General features: G+C 39.5%; 1 protein-coding gene across 1 annotated transcript; it reads right to left on the bottom strand.

Moving 5' to 3' along the window:
- Positions 1-78: 78 nt before the first annotated feature.
- On the bottom strand, positions 79-15,901 carry LOC125016868 (retinoic acid receptor beta-like). The gene is made up of 8 exons (XM_047599619.1): positions 15,352-15,901; positions 10,803-10,957; positions 8,955-9,096; positions 4,625-4,791; positions 3,130-3,306; positions 2,773-2,977; positions 2,528-2,686; positions 79-1,721 (listed from the first exon to the last, which is right to left on the bottom strand). The coding sequence occupies exons 1-8, from the start codon at positions 15,515-15,517 to the stop codon at positions 1,573-1,575; spliced, it is 1,320 nt and encodes a 439-aa protein (XP_047455575.1). The 5' UTR covers positions 15,518-15,901; the 3' UTR covers positions 79-1,572.
- Between the last annotated feature and the right edge of the window lie 8,079 nt (positions 15,902-23,980).

Raw genomic sequence — 23,980 nt, forward strand, 5'->3', positions numbered from 1 at the left:
CCTGACCAACAGGGGCAGTGTGAGCCTTCCTACTGAGAGATGACTAGTTGTGAGGAAAACACAAAAGAGCAAGGAGGAATTGAATACACAAGACTTTAATAGACGAACACAAACATGTCGAATAAGATCTGTGCAGTGATATCATAAATGAATACAACGTGATGGATGGTCCTACTCTGTGGTTTAGCCCGATGAAAAGTGGGAACATGAGAATGAAATCATAAGAGTTGGTGTTTTCCACGTATTTTCAAGGTATGTAAACATTAAACAATCCCGCGTGATGGAAGACATTGGCACACTTTTAGTAGTAGGCACATGTGAGATGTTACAGTACGATGAATGTTCAGCCGCATATATTTTACTTTTTTTTTTTTTTTTCCACTGTATAAGAAGTTTGAGATGAGTAACTTGTTTGGTCAAATTTCTAATCACATTGTATGGTCTAATTTTCTGCTTTTGGAGTCTGTATACAATTATGTTTCCTTTCAATACAGGAAGTCGTGTACACAAAATGCCGAAGACAAAATGCAATAGCACGTAGTACGATAGCCGGAAGTGGTCCTGCTGCTAGGCAACCGCTAGCATGTAGCATCCGCAGGATTAGCAAGCTAACGACCGAACCGTAATATCAAGAAACGGCAACCTTGAAGAAAAAAAAACGATATTTTCCTCGTACATGTTGTATAATTACGAATACATCTAACATAAACACATTAACTCATACGCAGCCCTGTCGTTATCTTGCTAATCTGCATATATATGTATGCTAATCTGCAAGCTGCTAGCATTGGCGACTTCCGGTGACGTACTGCGCGAATGTCAAATATTTTGATGTTAGCATTTTGAGCTAAAATGATAAAGGCTTTTGGTCATGAATAGTGATTTTTTTATATATAACGTTAGTGGGCAGAGTGTGTTTATACAATCCTTTTTCAAACAGATAAAAAAAGGAGGAATTACTTAATCTGGAAGTTGTAGGTTAGCATTAGTTCACCAACAAAATAATATTTCCTTTATAAAACAGTCAAGTAAATTTCCAGCAACACCGTGTTTTATGTACATATTTGTTACTTAAAGTCCCCATTTTGTAAATATCAGCTCGTTTACATTAGTTTTAACTAGTTAAGCCGGTTATGAACTGTCATCCTCATGATTTCCCTTTACCACAAATTAACATATCAGACACACACAGTAGATTTTTTGACAAATTATTATGTAAAAAGTTTTTAAAAAAATCATTTCATATGTTCACTATCCTCCTATAACTAAAGCTAAAGGCGTTACTTAATGAGGTAAGAATTAATCCATGTGATATCTCATGCAAATATAAATACAGTAAAGAAAGCGTGGAGACATTAATTACTGCATCTTTCCTCTTTGATTTGAGCTCACAGAAACAAGCTCTTCTTTCATCTGGAAAGTTGTTAATGTGACGACTGAATCTCTTCTTCAAATGGTGTCTGCAGATACGTGGAAGATCGCTGAGGTATAAGACATTAGTAAGCCTCTGAACTGCATCTGTAGTTTGAATCATTAGGGGTTTTCTCTCTGAGGGAGGTACAGTTCTTTGTTTCAGAGAGATAAATCGGAGGAGCTGTGAGTGGACGGCGCGAATGACTGACGATGTTTCTCCAGGTTCTGTAGGTCCTCCAGCATCTCCTCGATGAGTGGAGGCATAGAGCCCGGGATCTCCATCTTTAGAGTCACCACTCGCTCAGCTCCTGTGGATGCAAGGCATGTTTTAACAAAGCACACACCACAGCCATCTCTGGCCTTTAAGGGATCAACATGAACCAGGTCGAACAAGTGATATTACATAGTAAAACTCTAGGGTTATGAGTTAATTTCACAGATAAATTAGAGTCCATCAGTTCAGAAGTGTTTCCAATCATTGCATTGTGACCCAGGTGTTCTTCAGTGACTCGTTAAGTTTTAAAAAGAATTCAGGAATTTGTCTCGGTCTGATCTTCACAGCACATGTTTTGTGGAAGTAGCACGGACAAAGGAGCTTTGTGAGGAGCTCAGAAAAAGAGTTGTTGTCGCTCACTGGGCTGGAAAAGTTTACAAAACCATCTCTAAAGAGTTTGGAATCCACAAATGATCCACAGTCAAAACAGATTTTTGAAGAAACGGAGGTGATTTAAGACGACGGTTACCCTTCACAGGAGTGGTCCCCCAACAAAACTAAAGGCCTCCCTCACATTGACTGATTTTACCGTCCATGAATCCATCATGGCATATTGACAAGACAAAGACACTGCTCTCCTAGAAGACATTTCTGCCCGTCTCCAGTTTTCTAAGAAGCCAAAAGACTATTGGAACACATGAGACCAACGTAGAATAGAATAGTTCTGCTGTTGTAGAGAGTTAAATCTGCTGGTAATAAATAACAGAAAAAGAAGAAGGTTTTCTCCCAACATTTTTGACATTAACATGAAAGAGCGTAAGAAGATGCTTTCATGCTTGATGTCCACATGGATCCCAGCTTGGTTCAACGCTTGTTTGAGCAACTGGATGTTTTTCTTACCTTTAGCACTGATGCTGCGCAGGTCAGTGATCTTCATGAGGGCCTTGGGGAACATGAGGGGCATGCTGGGCCGCCTCTTCCGGGAGTAGATCTTCAGCGCCTCCAGCAGTGGCTCCTGCAGCACCTCCACCTTAGACGGCTCTTCCAGGTCCTGCCGGTCTGTTTTATAAAGGAGACAACGAAATAAAAACATCTCCACCATTTCAAACGCCGCGTTTGCATGAAGGGCGGCGCAGATCCGTCACCTCCAGAGACGAGACAGATGGCGCTGAGGAGCCCGCTCTCCGTGTCGTCCATCTCCAGAGGCAGCAGCTGCCCGGCAAAAGTGAAGACGTGGTCGGTCAGCGAGCCGAATCCCGCGTTGTGGATCTGGGTGCGGGTCAGGGTCAAGCCGTCGGAGAAGGTCATGGTGTCCTGGTCGGGAGTGTAGCGAGTGCAAATCCTCAATATCTATATGGAAAGAAAGATTTACTTGTGAATCATTCAGACAGAGAGTATAGCCTTTAGGCGATGTTTCATGTTTTTAATTCTCCTCCATCGACCCTTCATCTCCTCCGCCGTTCACCTGGAATAATTTGGTAAAATTTGGTCAAAGGACCCACCAGGATGTCGAGGCAGGCAGCTTTGAGCAGAGTGATCTGGTCAGCGATGGTCAGGCCGGTGAAGCCCGGCACTCGCTTGGCAAACTCCACCACTTTGATGATGCACTTGGTGGCGAGGTCGCTGAACTTGTCCCACAGGCCGAGGTCCAGCTGGATCCGACTGTCCGAGCTGGAGTTCTGGACGGAGGAGGAAAAAAACGAAGAATGGCTTTGGGAGAAGAAGCTTTACAGGACCAGTGTCTTGGGTTTATTGACGCCTTGTAGTGAGGTTACTGCTTTGACTCATTCGTTTTTTTTCCTATTGCGTCAAACCGAAGCCGTGTGAGGTGAAATACTTTTCACATTCTTGAAACGCTTGTTTATTTTGTCTGGGACGTTTTTCTCATGAGGAGATGAGCAGTTTTTCCAGTAAGCGTTGTTCAGGAAGACGATGACGCACATTCAACAAAGTCATTGTTGATTGGCACTGACAGAGCGGATTCCTCAAAAGAAAACTTCTTCACCAGCCGAAATTGTTCAGTCAATAACTTATGTTCAGATGCAGTTATTTGTATAGATTTGTATTTCTTTGCCCTGTATTTTCTAATGTCTAACATGAAATTTCCAACTTTTTGCATTAACTAGAGCTCAGTTCCTTTCTACAATCCAAGTTAAAGTAGTTAAAATCAACCAATATTTTCTCTTACTTATCCTTTAATTTATTTATTATTTATTCTAATTAATCCATATTTAGATGTCTCATTATCTCTTGATTATTAATATGTTAATTATCAATTTCTTTATTATATTTCTCTTTTAGGAGCTTTAACAAAGGTATTTCTTTAAATGCTAAAATAAAATAAAATAAAATAAAATAATAAAAAATAAACACTCACAACTGAAGTCTCCCTGGAAATCAAATGGGAAATTAAAGAATAAATTAAACAAATTGTCATCTAGTGCAGACAAATATATAAATTCAGTTTTCAATCATCAACATATAAAAATATTGGTTAAAATCAACCAGTGTTATCTTTTACTTATTCTTTTATCTATTTATCCTATTTTTATTATATTAGTGATTATATATTATTTTTATTACATTTTATTTATTTATTATCTCTTGTTTATTCATGCTATTAATTAAATTTTATATCTTATTTCTTTTGGGAGCTTTAAGACAAGTATTTCTTTAAATGCTAAATTAAAATAAAAAAAAAATCCTCATAAGTTTTCCTGGAAATCTATCGGAAAATTAAGGAATAAATTAAATAAGTTCTCATCTAGTGCAGTTAAACTCAGTTTTCATTGCTGTTCATCTCTACGTGCTGAATGTTGTTTTTTACTACAACATGGTCATGTGATGACAATAATAACTCTAGTGCATTAAAATACACGGTAAGACACGGCATTTATAATGTTGTTGTGTTCAAGTGGTTTTAAGTGGGAATGAGTGACACGACAAACAGTGGACGCGGTGGATCTGGTGACATTCGTTTCAGACATGTTCACTCACTGTGGTGTATTTTCCCAGCTGGCAGAGCGAGGGGAAGGTCTCTCTGTGAGCCCTGCAGATCTTCTCCACGATCAGGCCGAGCTCCGCCGTCAGCTCGTACGTCTCCATGATGGTCATCTGCACCGCTTCCTTCTTCCCCTTCCTCCTGTTTCTGTCGTTCCTCACCGCTGGGCGAGGAAAATCGGTTCAATTTAGTGATTATTTCAAGTTTCATTTTCAAACAGTCTGAACACATATAAACCCCATTCCACTTTGTCGGCCATCTTTGCGTAGCCGACAGTCAGTCGAACCAAAGTCATGGATGATGTTTCTTTCAGGTAAACGTCTGGCTGATCTCTGCGTTTGTGTCATATGTCAAAAAAAAGAAGCTGTTATCGTCTGAGTTTAGAGGTTTTCATTCATGGTCTCTTGATTGATAGTTGGCAGGAAAAGAAAAGCATCTTTTTGATTTTTAGCCGAGACTGGGTTTGAAAACATCGAAGCTCGTAGTTTTCCTGATGATGACCTGACTAAAAACATGAGGAGAAATCACACAGATAAGACTGTAGATCTATCAACAGATGAAAACAGCATTACAAATAATAGTTAAACATGAACATTCACTTCAGCACCAAATGCAGTTATAATATCTCTGTTTCATTGATTTGAAAATGCAGCACCTTGCGTCTTTTATTTTGTTGTCTGTATTTCTTATAATGTGGAAAAAGCATCACCTGTATCTTGAACCTGTACTTGTTTATATGTTTCTTAATAGATCAATAAAAACTTCACAAGTTTCATTTGTTCGTTTGGGTTCCTTCTCCACTTTGTGAGAAAATCCACTGATGTTTGAAGTATTTTTTTTATGTAGAAAAGCGTTCTGAGTCTCTGCACACCAGCTCAGTCAAAGCACCGGATGCTCACGAACCTGTGCAGGTTACCTTTAATTTTAGCTCATTGTGGTTCTTATTCATCTGAAGTCTTCTTTTAACTCTTATTAAAGGATTAACCACAGTAATCCACCCCTGTTTAGTTGGAGGCCTCATCCTGGCTAAACAGAGGTCTTTTGTACATTTGTTCATAATGCTCATACTGTAATGTTTCCTTATTACAAGTTTATTTTACTAGATAATTATTTTTTATTTTATTTTACCTTTCTTGTGTTTTTTAAGAGTGTTTACTTTTATGTACAACAGAGCTACTGTGACAAAGTCATTTCACTCGTGGACCATTAAAGTCTAAATCATGTCCAGGCAGAAATCAGCTCCAAACGTAGACAGTTGTAGCTCCAGGGAGCATGTGAAGCCGGATAACCAGGTTAGCTTTTTCATAATTGCTTCGGTAACGGTGTCAACACGTTTCCACCGCGTCCCACTGACTGAGCTCAGGCAGCTATGCACATGTCAGCTCAGGATTACGCAACACCTCAGTCTCTGTGGTTTCACCACTCCAACAGTCATCCCCCTTCCTCCTCCTCCTCCTCCTCCTCCTCCTCCTCCTCTGTCTGGTTGCCCTATATCCAGCCTCAGTTGTGTAAACACTCCAGTTGAGATCATGTTACACACTGACTGAAGCGCCTGCCGAGGAGTTACATAGCGCCCGTCTGTCTGTTACATGTGATGCATTTATGTAATCAGTGTGGATGAACAACAAGGGGAACATGTGGCTGGGTGGATCCTACGCTCACTCCACACAACGCCGGCTGATCTGGGTCACTGGTGGGTGCGTTTGACTCTTGTTTTGTGTTGTACAGTGAGGCGCTAGAGGGCTGCTGGAGTTCACCCAGATCTTCTCAATGAATGCACAACCTTTCAAGGTTGTGCTGCTTCTCCAGGTGATTTATTTGCTCATTACATCGACATTTAATGTCAAAAGACTCGTTAAAAGTTACAAATATTTCTAAATCTAAGGAACTGAAAATGGCCTTTATGTGCATATTTATGTTGAATGCTGGAAATCAAGAGTAATCTTTTATAATGTATCTCTTTTTAGGTCAATTCTGCATAGGATTTAAAAATAAATAGTTCACAAACTTATGAACAATAATAAATATTCCTAAATCAAAACTTGAAGGTAATCAAACAGTCCTAGATAAGGAATTTGTATCGTTTAATGTCCACATTTATGTCAATCTAACAATTACACATAGGAAATCCTTCACAGAATTTACTTAAAGGGATTTATTCAGCTGTGAAAAGTGTCTAAAGCTCTTTTTTTGTCAGGCTGTTTTCAGCTCCAGTAATAAATAAATAAATAAATAAACTGTGTTGAATGTTAAGCATTTATATTAAATAATCCAGACTCACTAATAATTTACAAATATTTCTAAATCAAAGCTAGAAAGCAATCGAAACCTTTATGTGCATATTTCTGTTAATCTAACAAATTCAACCATGTGAAAATGCTGTATTATTAATGCTAAACAGTTCAAAGCATATTCAATTTTTTAATATTTATTTTTTTACCAAATTCAGCACACGATTTTCTAAAACAATTGATCACAAACTAATTAATAATAAATATTTCTAAATCAAAACTTCAAAGTAATAAGTAGTCACGTATTTCCAACCTTCATTTTGTATTTATGTCCATCTAAAAAATATATAAATTTGCTGTATTATCACTGCAAAACATAACACAAATCTCACCTAATGTTTAATTCTTGTATTTATTTATTTTTAATCACAAATACACAAAAAATGTCTGTATTATTATTGCAAAATATATCAAATCATATTAGAAATCACTCCAATCTCTTATAATGTTTCATTCTCTTATAGTAAATCCAGCACAGGATGTTCTAAAAGTGATTCATTCAGCTATGAATAGTGTCTGAAGGCTTTTCTTTTTTTTTTTTTTTTTTGTTAGGATGCGTTCAGCTCCAGTAACCTCCACCAAAAGAAGTTAGAGGAGCTTGCATGAAGCCCAGGGCCAAAACAAGCTCCACAGACGGCTGACTGCTCTAAATGCTCAGCCATAATTAGGCCACTCGGAGGAAACGCTGTCAGTGAGCCACAGCGTCTTAGTGCGATGAGACGGATTGGATTTAAGTGAAACTGTGAAAGCAGTCGGGGTGAGAGGTGGAGGGATTACATCCAAACAGCGACGTGGCAAATGAAATGCAGAGAGTTGTAGTGACGACTGGAGAAAAACCTATGACAACATGAAGTGGACGAGTACGAAGCTGAACTAATCTCAATTTCGAGGTTTCGAAAACAAACTGGAGGTGATGCAAACAAGCTGAAAGAGTGGACTTGTAGGGTTTCTTGGAGATGTTTCGACAAGTAGCTTCGTCAGTAGCTGCATCAATTGTAGTTTCCTCAGTTCTTCTGTAGCTTGTTCAACAGTTCCCTCAGTTTTGCCAATGACATCTTCAGTTATGAAGTAGTTACATATAAGTAGTTTCTTCAGCAGCATCTTCAGTTTTTAGCAGCTGCTGATGTAGTTTCTTCAGTTCTTCAGGAGCTTCTTCAGGAGCTTCTTCAGTTCTTCATGAGCTTGTTCAGGAGCTTGTTCAGTTCTTCACAGGCTTCTCCAGGAGCTTCTTCAGTTGTTCAGTAGCTTCTTCACTAGTTTCTCCGGGAGCTTCTTCAGTTCTTCGGGAAGTTCTTCACTAGCTTCTTCAGTTCTTCAGGAGCTTCTTCGGTAGCTTCTTTAGTTCTTCAGGAGCTTCTTCAGTAGCTTCTTCAGTTTTTAGCAGCTGCTTATGTAGTTTCTTCAGTTCTTCATGAGCTTGTTCAGGAGCTTCTTCACTAGCTCCTTCACTAGCTTCTCTGGGAGCTTCTTCAGTTCTTCGGGAGCTTCTTCACTAGTTTCTTCAGTTCTTCGGGAGCTCTTCGGTAGCTTCTCCAGTAGCTTCTTCGGTAGCTTCTTCAATTCTGCAGTAGCTTCAGTTCTTCAGTAGCCTCTTCAGTTCTTTAGTAGCTTCTTCAGTTCTTTAGCATCTTCTTCAGCTCTTCGGCAGCTTCTTGGCTACTGTCCATTCAAAACTTGACTTCGAAACTCAACCAAATACTTGAATTCACCATGCTGACAGCGGACTTGGAGCATCAGGTGAACACCCAGATGGAGCAATTGCATTGTTGACATAAACTGATTATGATTATGTAAAACAGATGCATGCATCTGCTTGTGCAAAAACACAAATGGCAAACTTGAGCTGATTATTCCAGATGTCTGGTCTCTATCTGCTGTCCATGTTGTGAGTCTCCTCTAAATTTACTCCATTTGTGTGACAGCCCATGAATCATGGTGCAAATTAGAGAAGCCACGTGATTTTTTCAACATGTGAGGGAGTTTGTTAATGCGGATAACGAGTCTCGTGATGAATCAGAACCAATCAGATGCTTACACTCTTTGGACATTCCCACGGCGAAGCACCTCTGCAGCCGACAGTACTGACAGCGGTTCCTGGTGATCTTGTTGATGATGCAGTTTCTGTCGCGGTGGCAGGTGTACACCATGTTTTTCTGCACGCTGCGGCGGAAGAAGCCCTGCGGAGAAGATGTTAATGTTTTCAGCTGCTTGAATGTGAAAAGGTCAAGGCTAAGAATGACTCAGTAACTCTTGGTGCAAATAGAGACAAGAGGAAAGGAAGAAAATACACTGATACTATCCATCCTCAATCCATTTCCAGTCACTTATTCAAGGTTGGGTCATGTTAGCAACAGGTTAGGCATTATTTTCCACATGTGCCTCTCCCTAGCAGCATTCATGTTCCTCGTGAGGTAACCCAAAGCAAAATCACTTCATTGGATTCTGGGTCCACACCAGAGTTTCTGTCCTACTGGCCTTGGCTGGTAAGAATTAAAAGGACGGTATGCTCACCAGATGCCTGATACACCTCAGCTGACCCCTTCTGATGTTAAAGAACAGAGGTTCTATTCCCACTTGCTTCTGGATGTCTGATCTTGTCACCCTGTCTCTAAAGCTGAGCCCACAACCTGCAGGAACAGGCATCAGGGGAAGGTCGGCCTGGACGAGCTGACTCCTGGCATTGTTTACTGCTTGCATGTAAAATGTGCCAGCGCCAAGTCAATAGTTTGACACATACTGAGCATGAGACATAAAGCAAAGGCAACTGGACTTCATCCAAGTAGCTTTTTCAGCTCTAGATGATCAGTGGGGAGTTTAAGTTTTTATTTGGAGCATCGTGTTGAGATGCTTTGGGTGGTAATGTCCTAGTTGGGGCCAGTTTTGCTGCATCTTGGCCTGGTTGGCTTGTCATTGTCGACAGACCAGCGAATTTTAAATTATACCAGCAGAAATGGTTGAAGAAAAAGCAATATTTAGAGAATATGGGTCATGCAGCAAGACAACAAGCCAAGAACACAAGTCATTTCACAAAAGAACAAATGTTTTGGAGAGGCCAAGTCAAAGTCCTGACCTTAATCCAATAGAAATGTTGAGGAAGGACGTGAAGCAAACAGTTCATGTAAGGAAACCCACCAACATCTCAGAACTGAAGCAGTTCTGTTTTGGGGAATAGGCTAAAATTCATCCAATCCACTCTGGACGGCAGATCAGCAGTTACCGGAAACATTTAGTAGATGTTATTACAGCTCAAAGAGGTCACAGCAGATACTGAAAACAAGGTTTAACTTACTTGTGCATGTCAGCGATATGTATGAATGATTAATTTTCTTGAACCAACTAATATGCAAGCATAATATTTCCCTTTCACTTGTGTTATTGGCTACTGATGTTTTGGGTAATTTTTTTATGCAGGTGCAAAAACTATCAAGGAGCTCTAATTGATCAGAAAGAGACTGTAGATAGATAGAGGATAAAAAAAAATCTATACGAACACGTTGAAGCTAAAAAACAACAATCTTCAACAGCACGAAAACTGTAAAAAAAAAAAAAAAAAAACGTGAACGGTGTCTCGTGTTGTTATGAATGTTGTCAATAAAGTTAAAAGCCTCTGTAGAGTTTCACCAGATCGATTATTACAAGAGGAGACGGCAATATTGACTGAACAACTCAAACTTGTGTGGTTTATCAGGACAAGGGTCAGGCCTGGTAGTGACGCTGCTGTTTTCATCCCGTCAGAACTTTCCTATCTATGAACGTGTTCAGTTGATTTATTGATCTTTCAAGCCTCTTGTTTAGTTTATAAACCCCGACACACACATACAAAGTGATTTCTTACATGAGGCTGCGTTTATGTGTAACAGAGGTGAAACTGTGTTAATGTTACCTTGCAGCCTTCGCAGGCGCTGACTCCATAGTGGTAGCCTGAGGACTTGTCTTGACACACAAAGCAGGGCTTGTAAGTGCGTGGCGGCGGAGGTGGGGATGGGGGGCTGGCGAACAGGTCGTCCAAACTGGAGCTGGAGCTTTGGCTTCCCACAGCTGAAATAAGACACAATAAGACACCACACAACGCTGATGAATGAGCACTTGTTGAATGATTGAATGAGTAAGAGCTGTAAAAAAGGAGAGGACAGATGGAAAACTTGACGAAAAATCCTTTCTTACACAAGGAAAGTCAGTGAGAGGTAAAAATCCTGGTTATAAGACAAGATATCTCAAAATCTAAGAGGCAGGCTGTGCTAAAATTTGAGATGACCATGAGTATATTCCATTTCATTGAATCTTTATGGACCAACGGCACTAAGTCCTAAACTCGATTGCAATTATTTGACTACACTGTGATGATTTATAATAATTTTCATGCAAATGTACAAAAGCAGATGGATGGAACTAAGGTTTAATGGGGTTTAATGACACTGTAGGAGATAATTAGAGGCCGCCATTGTTTATTTTTTGGTATACACCGATCAGGCAAAACATTATGTCCAAATACTGTGTAGGTCTCCCTTGTGCCTCCAGAACAGTTGTGGCTCATGAGAGGACATGGTCTAGATGGGTGCTACATATCTGAATAACATCCACACAGGTCCAAAAGTTCCAAAAGGTCCCAGCAGGACATTTAATTGTCACAAGATGGTTTAACTGTTATTCACTTCTCCTGTCAGTGGTCATAATGTTGCGGCTGATCGGTGTAATTGTTCACTTAAAAGGATTTTTATGTACATCTACACCAATCTTATCACGCATGCTTAATCTCTAAGGAATCACACCCCCGCTTATTCACACACATGCTGAGCTTGTTTCTTTTTCTTTTCTGTTTTTTTTTCTTTTCTTAGTGAAACTAAACCTGAACTGTTTCAACAAAAATAGAGTGAGTGCTCCTGTCCAGACAAAGATGGATCCAAGGTAAAACCTCCCTCCATTTTATTCCACTTGGATGTTTCAGCCACTTTAATCTCCTGAGACCTGGCGTCCTCATACGGGGACATTAAGTTTTAGGTTTGTTGCAGCTTATTCTGCTTCATTTAGACCCATTGTCCTCGTAAGGAGACACTCTAGCCTGCCATCTTCTACCAATGGTAACGTGCTACAGCGTCGCTAATTAGCAAGTACTCATTTGAGGACGTTGGGATTTCGTTGTTTGCAATTCTGCTTTGCTCAGCGATATAAGTTCTTACACATTGGTGACTTTCTTATAATATATAGTGAAATAAACCATAATAAATCCACATATGAGGACATTTTCTTTTTCCAAAAACTACTTCGTATTCAAAGATGATGCTCAGTTTTTATTCTATTCCTAATAATCTGAAATACCTTGGAGAAATTAAAAAATGCATAACAAACAAAAGCTCAGGTCTCAGCAGGTTAAAACAAAAACACTTTCGAGCAGATTTTTGTTTTCCCGGCCTCCCCGTTGGCTCTCTGACCACCTCCGCCACTACACCCCCCCTCCGCCCCCCCTTCCCAACGTCACACAAAACGGTACAAAACCGTTTTTGAAAAGACGAACAACAAAAAAAACGAGAAAAATTGCTCATCTCCGTCCCCTCGAACCCGTGGCCTCTGGTTGAACCTGGAGTCGAACGGGTCATGCGAGGACACCCCCGTCAGGCCGATCGCTCCCTCACGGACGAACAATGCCGGAGCAGGCCACGAGCCCCTCTGACGGATGAGAGGGAGGATGGAGGAACAGAAAGTGTGTAAGCGATTTGGTCGGGGGGGAGAGTGGGGGGACGCTCCCATCCCAATTTAGAAGGTGTCGTTTGATGTATGCCACAGTGCATTGTGGGAGCCACTGAATCAGCAAAGAACTTTTTAAGATGCTAAAAAAATGTGATAATCTTATTTTCTAAATGATAAATACTTGTTTTTCTCAGGTTTCCTGAGCCTCAGAGCTTTAGGGGAGTTTAACGTCAAACCGCTGTGTTGCAAAGCTGTCATTTGGTTTAAAAAATAAAGATGCATTTAAATGAGAAGGTGAGGTAGAAACAGTTAAGTGAGTGCAAAACAAACTTTTTATTGTTGTCATCTTATCATAGACAAACCAAAAGAAAAAAAATTAAATTTTTAAGGTGCTCGTATAAAAGATTAGGTGCTTGAGCACAGCTTAACATGGGCTGGACACGTGCACATTAATCATTTTTTTAAGCAAAACTACCAAAAAAATTTATTTAACGTTCCTCCCGAGTGAAGATTTGCTCTTTTTATTGAGTGAGTTTTAAATCATGACAGTAAAATTACCATCTTTAGGTTTTAAACTGTTAAGCAGACAAAAGGAGATGAGGATGAAAGTGAAGGACAATTTGGATATTTTACATCTTTTGTTACTTTTAGCCAACAAATACGAAATTTTATTATTGTTTATGCTAAAGAAACTACCTTTAAAAAGAGAAAATGCTGTTTGACAGTTGTACTGTACAAATAATTGTGTTGTTTTGTTTTAAATATAAAAGCAGATGTATTTGTTGATTAGAAAACTATACTGCAAATGCGTGCCACGTTTTTTTTTTTTTGGCAAAACTTAAAGAAACAGAAATAGAAGAAATCCCTGGAGGTAGACGCTTTTTCACAGTTTTGCATTAAGAAAAAAGAAAAAAGTGAAAATGATGATATGCTTATCATTATAACTGCAGCTGTGGTTGCAGGGCTTTTATTCTTACTTAAATGTGACGACATGTTTCTTATTCGATGAGCAGAAAATGGATCTGCAGCTATTATGAAATAGTTTAATCTGTTTTATTTTATAAGAACAAATACATTCATTTATACATAGATTTGAGCAGATTTGCCTTAAAATTGCCAAAATAATGAACTTAATAATTGACTATTTGCAGGTTAATTCTTGCTCTGTTGCTTTGACGTCCAACCGGTGCAACTTTTTTGTACATTTTTATATTTTGTTGTTGAACTCCGGCTGCTTGTGAGACTCATATTTCGTTCGGTATTTTACATGAATGAAGCATTCATTGAATAATATTTTTTTTTCCTTGCCTCATTTTAGAATTTAGTTCAATTAAAAGTAAAAATGTCATATTCCTGATTTTAGTTTTACAAACCTTTCAAAACATTTCCACAGTTGTTGAAGTGAAATTACACTTTTGGATATATTTTATTTTCTAAATCATGTTTTCCACATTAACATGTATGAATGCAGAACTGTGGATATTTAATTTTATTTTCCAGTTGGTTGTGTCGTCTTTAAATTGTCACATAAATCATTTGAATACAATCTCTACTTGGATAAAAAGAAATAAATAAAGAAGAGATTTGATGTTTCTTCCTTTGGAGTCAAAGACGCACAAGCTGCAACAATTAATGACAGCACTTGAGCATTATTTTAAGATACTTGGACTTCACCTCAGTTTACTTTAGTTTATACTTGAATATTTGGAGATACTGTAGGTTTATAGCGACATTATTTACGTGTGACCTGAGATAATAACACAGTATAGTTGCTGTTGTCATGTTTCAGATCTTAACTTCTCTGATTGTCTTAAACGTATCAATCAGACCGTCTGATAACATCTCTCCCTTTCTGCATTTTCCTGCAGATACAGAGCTTTTACCGTGCATTTTTTCTTTTCTTTTACTTTTCAGTTGTTACCCGTTGATCTGCCGCTTTAACTTGCGTCAAATTGTCCTTCTTCCAGCCCTGGCATCAGTCTAAACTCTCCTCTGACCTCCTGAGCTGGTGACCGTCCGATGAACCCCGTGGTGACCCTAAACTGACCGGCCCCTGCCCCGTCCCAAACACTGAACACCTCACAGACATGTTCACATACAGTACTCTGCTCTCTGCTTCTCCTCAGGTCCTTTATCTGCCGGAAAGAAAGCTCCTCACAGAGATCACAGTGTGAAGATAAAATAAAATGTAGAACGCAGCAGGTAAACATTTAGTAAATAAATTAGTGTTTAAGGTTTATGTTAATGACTGCACGTTCTGCTTTCAGTCACTTAAGTGTGGGACATTTGGCCAAATAATGCAGTACTGCTCTTAATAATTCACCAAGATAAAAGCAGCAGCAAATATGCACAAGCGCATCCTCTTTTCCACCCATTTTAAAATCTTATGTTGATCATGGCCTATTTTCCAATAAAAAAAAAAGTCCATTTAAACCTTCTAAAGGGCTTTACATCATATTTTGTCCTACTTAAAAGCTTTATGTCCTTTCATTTCTATCATTTCATATCTATTTGTTTGTTTCTCATATGCATCAGTGTCACATTATTTTCCTTTCAGATTAAAAGCCTGTAAATCATCTGTATGCACCAATTCTGTCTGAGAGAAACGAAAAGAAATGTCCCATCACTTATATAAAACAATGCATCATAATATCTTAAAACTTGAATCCAGTATAAGGATAGTAGATTTAAAGAGGAAAGGGTTTCCTGCACCATCAACACCAGCAATTCTATTTTTCTCCACCTACACTGAGAGCAGCGGTGCTCCTGCCAGTCCGACTCGACCAGCTCGGGGAAGAAATCCGCCAGGTCCTGGTCGTGCTCCTCCTGCAGCATGCATGCAGGGCTGGAAGTGGTGTAGAAGTCCGTGATTTCCCCCGGAGCAAAAACTTGAAATTCCATGTAGTCAAACATGATGCAAAATCAGCGATTTAGAGATGTTGTCCGCATATATAGTCCTTCAAATAAGAATAATAATAATAAAAAAAAAAAAATCTTGCAGCTCAGTAGTTTCGAATGCCACTTGATGCAAACTGTGTTTTAGCAGTAAATCTGTTTTCTTTCGGATGGATGTGTGTCAGAGTGGCTTTGCATGTCGCCTGCACGCAGCGGAGCACCGGTTTCTAACACCCAGGTCTGTTTTGCATAACAAAGTTTGTTGCAGGAGCTGTTTTTCTTCTTCTTCTCATCTCTGCTTTATTGACGAATGTCTCAGCTCAACCTGCAAACCTCCATACCAGTTATGTCACAGCAGCGGCCGACCGATGGTGTTACCTAATGTATGCGGCTGAACTCTCCGTGAACCTCCTCCTCCGCTGCTGCCCTTCACATGACCCAGCCGCTGTCTGACATCACCGGCACAGCACAAACAGAAACCCGCCTTCAAGTCACCCAAATAAAGAAATAAACGGTGATGCATGGGAGAAAAATAAATATAAAAATAAAAAACATCACACCTCAGTGAAGATTCCCATTTCTGCCTTAATTCGGCTTTCAATTTAAATCAGAGTGTGCGGTTAAAGTATAGAAAAGGACGCAGCAGACATATCGCCTACATTACCCACAATGCAACCGCAGCCTTGTACCGCTCACAGTTCGGCGGGAGGCTCAGGTGCTTCCCTCTTTAACCATAATTAGGAACTCCACACTTGTGGGAAACGTTTCGAAACTTTTCAGACAGAGGCGTGAGGTGGAAACAGGTGAGTGCATGTGTTTAAAACAAAACAAAACAAAACAAACAAAAAAAATAACTGGAAGTCAAGCAACATTAGAAAGATTTAAGATGTGTAGTCGTACATTTTCAAGCGTCGCTCATAATTCAGTCAAATCTAAACACAAAAAGTCATGACACGGGTATTTTTTTAGATCCTGTGTGACTAAGACTTTATTACAATATCGTGGCCTGTCAAGTAAACACACAGGTTGTCTCGAATTGACAAGAAAATGTATATTTTCCTCCCAATACAGAACTCGATCCGGAAAGGTCACGTTTTTGTGTCTTCTCCTGTATTAAAGCAATCCAGTGACCGTGCTGTATTATAATTGGCATATCGCCAAGAGAAATTACTACTAATTAATTCGGCATATTTTACTTACTCCAAAAAAAAACATAAAAAAAGGAAACTAATAAAGGCTAGAGAAATGGCTAAAGTGTTCGGCTAGGCTAAATTCACGGCCACATCGTGTACTTCCGGTTATTTGAATATGTTCTTTTAAGTAACTTTTAAAGTTTGCTGTAGAATGTGCCTCAGAGATTTGGAGAGAAAGCTAAGAATGACTCTAGAGCTCATTATTTAGACTAACACTATGTTAAATTTACAGCTACTCAACCAGTCAATGCAGCATCATGGTTCGGTTGGCTAAAGAAGTCCCAGAGAATGGGAGCAGGCAGCAAAGGACGAGTAAGTTGTCTTCATTTAATTCGACACTTGTTGTCTTTTAGATGCAGTGAAGTTTAACCAGCTGAAGAATAGATTGCATACAAAAAAAACTGTATGCAATCTATTGGGTAGTTCTTCCCTTATTGGGTAGAATACAAGATGGTCTCCTAAATAAACTGACGCCAGGTAGGTACCGAGATACTAATTGCTTATTTTTGGCTCAATCTATCCAAAAATATAAATGTTAAGGAGTAATAATAGCAAATCACACCTTCACAGTATATTCTGGAGAGGAGCCACAGGTTTTTGCACCAGATATCATGAGCTGCTGAATATAAAACGATCAATCTTACATGCACAACATCAAATGGAGACTCTTTAAAAGTGTATTTTAACGATTTAAACTGCACCCAAGCTATCCACAAATATGTATTTATTTCAGCAGTGTATTTATTCGTGCTGTTGGCCGACTTCTTTTCAGTGTCGAGGAAGTTTGTGAATTAAAATATAGGAGATAAAGATCTATATAACATCTATATAAGTTCTGGATGTGGACGATATCGTTGCGAAGGTGGTAAAAGCTAAAATACTCTTCCTTCTTATCCATAATTCAAACATGCTGGAAAACATTTGGGTTTTTAAATAAAAATGGCACTCGTCTGTTTTAAATTAGGGGGCTTCAAGGCAAAGCAGATAACCCAGATGTTCCGGTATTGGCATTTTGTGATTGAAACCATGTGGCCTTTTACAGAATCAATACTTTTTAGACTCAGTTTCTCTTCATTCACGTCCACTTCGATTCCGGATCCTCGACTCTAAGTGAGAAATATTTGCAGTTAGGAGGATCTGTAATTAAATCTAGCGGATGATGAAGTAGGTCAGCTGCTAGATGGGTTAGTGGGTGGGGGGAAGGAAATCTGCTCCACCACAAAGTAATGGAAGTAATTTAGAGCATTTATCAACTGGAAATGACTGGAAACAACTTCTTGTTGGGTGAAAACTGAAACAAAAGAGTGAGACACACAAAAGAATCTTAAAAATCATCCATTGAGAGGACGACGTGAGCAAGGCCCAAAGAAGGAGGCTGAAGCTATTTTGTTTGAAAATATAAATACACTTGATCTCTTTCAATGCCACTGCTAACCCCATTGAGGCGGAGAGGCAGCACAGCTCCAATGTTAAAAGAGGCTAATTACTCCCAGTATCTCCCACACTCCAGGGAGGCGAGGTCATGCAGAGGACAGGCATGTGAAACATTCCTGCAGCCTGCTGCTGCTGCTGCTGCTGACAGGCCTCCCTCCCAGCTCACTCCTCCCCTGTCCTCCTTTCCCTTTCTTCGCCCACCCTCCCGGGATCCTCATCTTCTCCTCCGTACCATTTAGCATCACTCATATTTTTCTTTCGTGTTCCCCATCTTGTTCAGTCTTCATGCTGTTCAGTCATTTGATTTAATTTTAGGCTTGGGGATGGCAGAGAGAGGCTTTGCGTGCATGCTATGCCTTCCCTTCTCCCTCGATGCTGACACTAACACTCACGTCGAAACCACCTCAAGCAGAACATACTGATGTTTTCCATCAGATGTAGAAGGTTAATATAAAGCTTTGATCATCCAGTCAATGGGAAACATCTCGTAGTATTTCAAGGAGAGAAAACTCTACCCAGCGGTCTGTATCTCAAGGTAACTATCGGTTGCTAACTGTCGGTCTGAATCTTGAGCTAGCTAGCAGTCTGAATCTCGAGCTAGCTAGCGGTCTGAATCTCTAGCTAGCTAGCGGCCTTTATCTCTACATGTCAGTCTGTATCTCGAGCTAGCCTTTAATCTGTATCTCTAGCTATCTGTTTGTATCCCTAGCTAGCGGTCTGTATCTCAAGCTTACTATCGGTCTGTATCTCAAGCTAGCTATCGGTCTGTATTTCAAGCTAGCTATCGGTCTGTATCTCAAGCTAACTATCGGTCGCTAACTATCGGTCTGTATCTCAAGCTAACTATCGGTCTGTATCTCGACCTACGTAGCGGTCTGTATCTCTAGCTTGCCAGCGGTCTATATCTCGAGCTAACCATCGGTTGCTAACTATCGGTTTGTATCTCGAGCTAGCTAGTGGTCTGAATCTCGAGCTAGCTAGCGGTCTGAATCTCTAGCTAGCTAGCGGTCTGAATCTCTACATGTCAGTCTGTATCTCGAGCTAGCCTTTAATCTGTAATATCTGTATCTGTTTGTATCCCTAGCTAGCGGTCTGTATCTCAAGCTAACTATCGGTCGCTAACTATCGGTCTGTATCTCAAGCTAGCTATCGGTTGCTGACTATCGGTCTGTATCTCAAGCTAGCTATCGGTCTGTATTTCAAGCTAGCTATCGGTCTGTATCTCAAGCTAACTATCGGTCGCTAACTATCGGTCTGTATCTCAAGCTAACTATCGGTCTGTATCTCGACCTACGTAGCGGTCTGTATCTCTAGCTTGCCAGCGGTCTATATCTCGAGCTAACCATCGGTTGCTAACTATCGGTTTGTATCTCGAGCTAGCTAGTGGTCTGAATCTCGAGCTAGCTAGCGGTCTGAATCTCTAGCTAGCTAGCGGTCTGAATCTCTACATGTCAGTCTGTATCTCGAGCTAGCCTTTAATCTGTATATCTGTATCTGTTTGTATCCCTAGCTAGCGGTCTGTATCTCAAGCTAACTATCGGTCGCTAACTATCGGTCTGTATCTCAAGCTAGCTATCGGTTGCTGACTATCGGTCTGTATCTCAAGCTAGCTATCGTTCTATATCTCAAGCTAACTATCGGTCTGTATCTCAAGCTAGCTATCGTTCTGTATCTCAAGCTAACTATCGGTCTGTATCTCGACCTACGTAGCGGTTTGTATCTCGAGCTTGCTAGCTGTTTGTATCTCGAGCTAGCCAGCGGTCTGTAACTCGAGCTAGCCAGCGGTCTGTAACTCGAGCTAGCTATCGTTCTATATCTCAAGCTAACTATCGGTCTGAATCTCAAGCTAACTATCGGTCTGTATCTCAAGCTAGCTATCGTTCTGTATCTCAAGCTAGCTATCGGTCTGTATCTCGAGCTTGCTTGCTGTTTGTTTCTCGAGCTAGCCAGCCGTCTGAATCTCGAGCTAGCCAGCATTCTGAATTTCTAGCTAGCAGTCTTTATCTCTAAATAACTATCAATGTATATCTCTAGCTATTAGTCTGTATCTGTAGTTAGTGATCTGAATCTCGAGCTAGCCAGCGTTCTGAATTTTTAGCTAGCAGTCTGTATCTCTAAATAACTATCAAGGTATATCTCTAGCGATTAATCTGTATCTGTAGTTAGTGATCTGAATCTCAAGCTAACTATCATTCTGTATCTGGAGCTAACCAGCAGTCTGTGTCTCGAGCCATTAATCTGTATCCCTAACTAGCAGTCTGAATCTCTAGCTATTAATCTATATCTCTAGCTATCACTCTGTATCTTTTGCCAGCTACTTGTATCTATCTCTAGCTAACTATCTAGATGGCTTGCTCCTGGCTGGCATCAAAAGAAATGTTTGAATCAAAGTGAATGTGCCTCGGTAAAGTACTTGAAATAATTCACTCACATAATTCACATACACCTGCATATGTAATCTTTTGCTTCAATTTAAAGGGTTTCCCACACTGCGGATATGGCCCATTTTGTAGTCCAAATATGGTGGTGCACCAAATGGTAAGCAAGATCTAAAGGACCATCGTCCTCAACAGATCCACAGCCTTCCTGTTGCTTCTTTACAACCAGTTGTAAACCTTCACTTGCAGCCTGGCACCATGGAGGGGTTATTTATTAGTGCAATATATCTCTTTATTTTCACTGTGACACAGGATGACAGAGACTGAACAGCTTTTTAAGGGCTCTCTGGAAGTTGAGCCTCTCTTTGAAGTTGTATTTTTTTTTTTTTTTTAAGGATTTTGCCTAGGCTATTAAACACCTGAAATACAAAACCATTCTCACTGCTGAAGCGTTTTTAATATGGAACATCTGAGCTCATGACTGACTTCACTTTCTCAACAACAAAGGACACTTTAAAAAAAAAAATATATATATATATTTTTTAAACTTTTTTTTTTTACTGATAAAAAGTTGAAATGAACTGAATTCACGAAAAATGCAAGTTGACCTCATCCACACAGATTTAATTACTTAAACTTACAACAATAAATCCACACAACAAATCCAAAAGTAAAACCTTAAAGCCTTGAATACTTTGTTAAGCTGTCAGATCCAAGCAGTGTCTAGATATATGTAATGATAATCGGTACCGTAACGCCACCAGTGCTGACCCAAACGGTAGTAACGAGACCGAAAAAGCAACTGAAATTTTGGTGCCGCAGAATTTTTAATTAGCTTAGCCCCCTCAGCTCTATTGCTGTGCTGACGCGACACGCAACGTCACAACAGTTTTACACCTGCATGGATGGAAGTGAACCTTCAAAATGCCTAAAGCCAAACGGTTGTCAAAAGTTTTGCTGTACTTAACCTGGAAAGATGCTGACTTGCAACATGTGCTTCAAGGCAATATTGTGCAAGGGACGTAACACCTCGAACAGATGTAACATCTGACGACGCAGAGCGTTTTTTGACAGTCTGTGAATTTTATTTCATATTGGTTAATTTATTTCTTAGTCTTAGTTGTGTTTTGTATTATTATTTATTTTGTATTATTAATCGTTTCCAAAGCACCGGTTTGGCACCAGTATCGGATAAAACCTTAACAATACCCATCCCTAGCAGTGTCGCAATGGATTGGTTTGTCTAACTGCCTTTGTAACTTCACAGTCAGATAAAATGTGCTACTGAGAGTGGGGACTCAACCTCCCTATGTCTGCCATGTCTTGCCTAATCTTGTGGGTTGCTGATAAAGACACCATTATTAAAAACACAAATTTCCCGTGTATTAATTACTGTGAGGTAATACAATAATGCAGAATGACTTCCATCTTTACTGAGGAACCAATAAAATGATTTACCTTTTTACTCTGCGGTAAATCAACTTACACCATTCGGCTATAACATTATGGCCACCTGCCTATGTATTGCCGCCAGTCACAATCAGACACATCAGCAATTCTTAGATGGATGTTTCTGAGAAACACTTTGACTGACTGGTGTAACTGAAGTCCTACTCAGTGTTTACATTTTTGCCTCATTTTTACAATCCTTGTTAAAGCTGAGGACAAATCCAGTTGTTATATCTGGAAATTGAATTCAAACCTACTTAAGCTAATTGACATCACAATGTATTTGACTTCAAATTACTCATGTACTTAAATAATACTGAAAAACGTGAAAACGTAAAGAAATCAATTGTAAATCGATTCTGAGGAAAAATACCACAGAAACGAACACTGAAAATTGTGAATCTATTTGGAAACATAATGAAACTGCAGTGAACTAAATTGATAAACTACTTTGATCAGCTGCATATCTGTGTGGCTTTGGGCATGTTTGTCATATGACTTTTGCATGAATTTAAGTTTGTTGTTTAAGTGTACAGTAAAAGACCACCATTAGCAGTTAATTCTGAAAACAGCAATTTTCCTTTTTCACGAGTTAGTGTCATGTATTAACACAAGACGTAGTTCTTGTTCCATTTTCAGCCAGACATTAAAATAGAAAAGTAAAACGTATTAATGTTTTGGATTGTTTCTGCATGTTTTATAGCTTCTCAGTGGTTTAACAGGTGACATGCGTGTTTATGCACTAAACATTTGTGACACACAAGATGATTTTTACTTAAATTTTTTATTATGTCAATGAATTACAGCTAAATAGTGAAATTTTGTGATACCATGAAGATAATATCATAGACACCAGAAATAAACATTGTTTGCTGCATGGTTAACATCACAAGCCACAAATGAGAAATTAAAACCTTTCACACAACAATACTCAAAAAGACCAACGCCACTGTAAAGAAAAGACCTGTGGTTCTCAACTGCTCTGGGTTTAAGATCCAGCAATCACCCCTTAATGATGAGCTGTAGCTGAAATGAATAATAAAATTCAACTTCTCAAATTTATTGAATATCACAGTATGAAAATACACACAAAACCAAAACGTCAAGCACGTGACGATGCTAGAGAGGGAACTATTCCCTTTAATGCTTAATTAGCTACATTTTAATTCAAACCAAAACTCCTCATTTCGGTAACAGAGCTTTTTATGCACAAACACAGAAGTAGTTTCAGAAAGACTAAATACATGTAGCTTTAGCCGAGTAAACACATGTGTGTGTGTGTGTGTGTGTGTGTGTGTGTGTGTGTGTGTGTGTGTGTGTGTGTGTGTGTGTGTGTCTAAATTTTAGTTGTAGATCCATTTGCTCCCATAGAGTCCTCCTTTTTCGGTTGCATCTTCCAGGCCAGTTCATAATCCGTTAGTGGAGCCTTGCTTTTTAGAACGGCACCTAGCTGAGAGAGGAATAGAAGTGATATTATGAATCCATTGTCTGAAATAACAAATATCTTTGTTATCTACCATCAAACAGTCCTTAATCTCCACGATTCCAGATGACCTAATTCACACTCAAATATTATGTGCGGGAAGGTTGGTTTGGAGTCACTCAATTGGGAATTGCGTATGCTCTCGCAAAGATATACCAGGATGGATATATATATAGACGTGAGTTTCACCTGCTGTAAGATCTGGCTGTGAATAGCTGGATCTGAAAGGTCTGCATTAGTTTGAATCTTCATCCTCACCAAAGTCTTCACTTTTGCGACTGGCCAATCCAACGGATACGCCACCATAAACAGACATATTAAAGACATATTAATGAGTTGTAAGAAAAAAAGACTAAGATTTTAGTTTCTTTTTTTACCTTCTTCACACCAGGAGGAGAATTTCTCTCCACAATTCGCGTCATGCCAGAAATGGTTTGAATCTTCAGTAGCGCATTGCTCGTGACCAAGATAGTTGGAGGGTTCTGTACTGTACCAGTTTTTGAAGGTGGCGCTGCTTTGGTCAGACCACACCCACGGTTCTCGA

Source organism: Mugil cephalus, chromosome 11 (assembly GCF_022458985.1).
Source record: "Mugil cephalus isolate CIBA_MC_2020 chromosome 11, CIBA_Mcephalus_1.1, whole genome shotgun sequence".
In the NCBI taxonomy this organism is placed as follows: domain Eukaryota; kingdom Metazoa; phylum Chordata; class Actinopteri; order Mugiliformes; family Mugilidae; genus Mugil; species Mugil cephalus.